The 665-nt window shown below is 57.6% G+C and overlaps 1 protein-coding gene across 1 annotated transcript in view; it reads left to right on the forward strand.

Annotated features, from left to right (window-relative positions):
- Nucleotides 1–15: 15 nt before the first annotated feature.
- LOC104500615 (splicing factor 3B subunit 4) overlaps nt 16–665 on the forward strand; it is a gene marked incomplete at both ends in the record, with an annotated part of 966 nt that continues 316 nt past the window's right edge. The window contains 2 exons of the mRNA XM_010144283.1: nt 16–102; nt 285–650. Of these exons, the coding sequence (XP_010142585.1) occupies nt 16–102; nt 285–650 (453 nt within the window). The remainder of the gene's footprint in view (nt 103–284; nt 651–665) is intronic.

Here is a 665-nt window from a genome sequence, read left to right on the forward strand (position 1 = left end):
AGAAAATCGGCGGGTAGCCGCTGCTGTGGGAGCTCTTCCTGCAGGCGGGCCCCGTGGTCAATACCCACATGCCCAAGGACCGAGTCACGGGCCAGCACCAGGGTGAGATATTTACTGTTTTCTCCCGGCAGTCTGATGGAATACAGGGATTATGGAGGGAAGATCCCAGGGGAATCATCTCCCGATCCCCCCAGGGAGCCCTGGGCTCGCTGGGTTAGAGTCGAGGGGGTTGGATGAGCCGCAGGTCTGCCCTCTCCTTAAGCTCCCTGTGGGGCTCGTTGCAGGCTATGGGTTCGTGGAGTTTCTCAGCGAGGAGGATGCAGATTATGCCATTAAGATCATGAACATGATCAAATTATACGGGAAGCCGATCCGGGTGAACAAAGCCTCGGCCCACAACAAGAACCTGGACGTGGGGGCCAACATCTTCATCGGCAACCTGGACCCCGAGATCGACGAGAAGCTGCTGTACGACACCTTCAGCGCCTTCGGCGTCATCCTGCAGACACCCAAGATCATGCGAGACCCCGACACGGGCAACTCGAAGGGTTACGCCTTCATCAACTTCGCTAGCTTTGACGCCTCGGATGCCGCCATCGAGGCCATGAACGGACAGTACCTCTGCAACAGGCCCATCACCGTCTCCTACGCCTTCAAAAAGGATT

This window comes from Buceros rhinoceros, unplaced genomic scaffold (genome assembly GCF_000710305.1).
Source record: "Buceros rhinoceros silvestris isolate BGI_N320 unplaced genomic scaffold, ASM71030v1 scaffold41229, whole genome shotgun sequence".
NCBI classification, from domain to species: Eukaryota; Metazoa; Chordata; class Aves; order Bucerotiformes; family Bucerotidae; genus Buceros; species Buceros rhinoceros.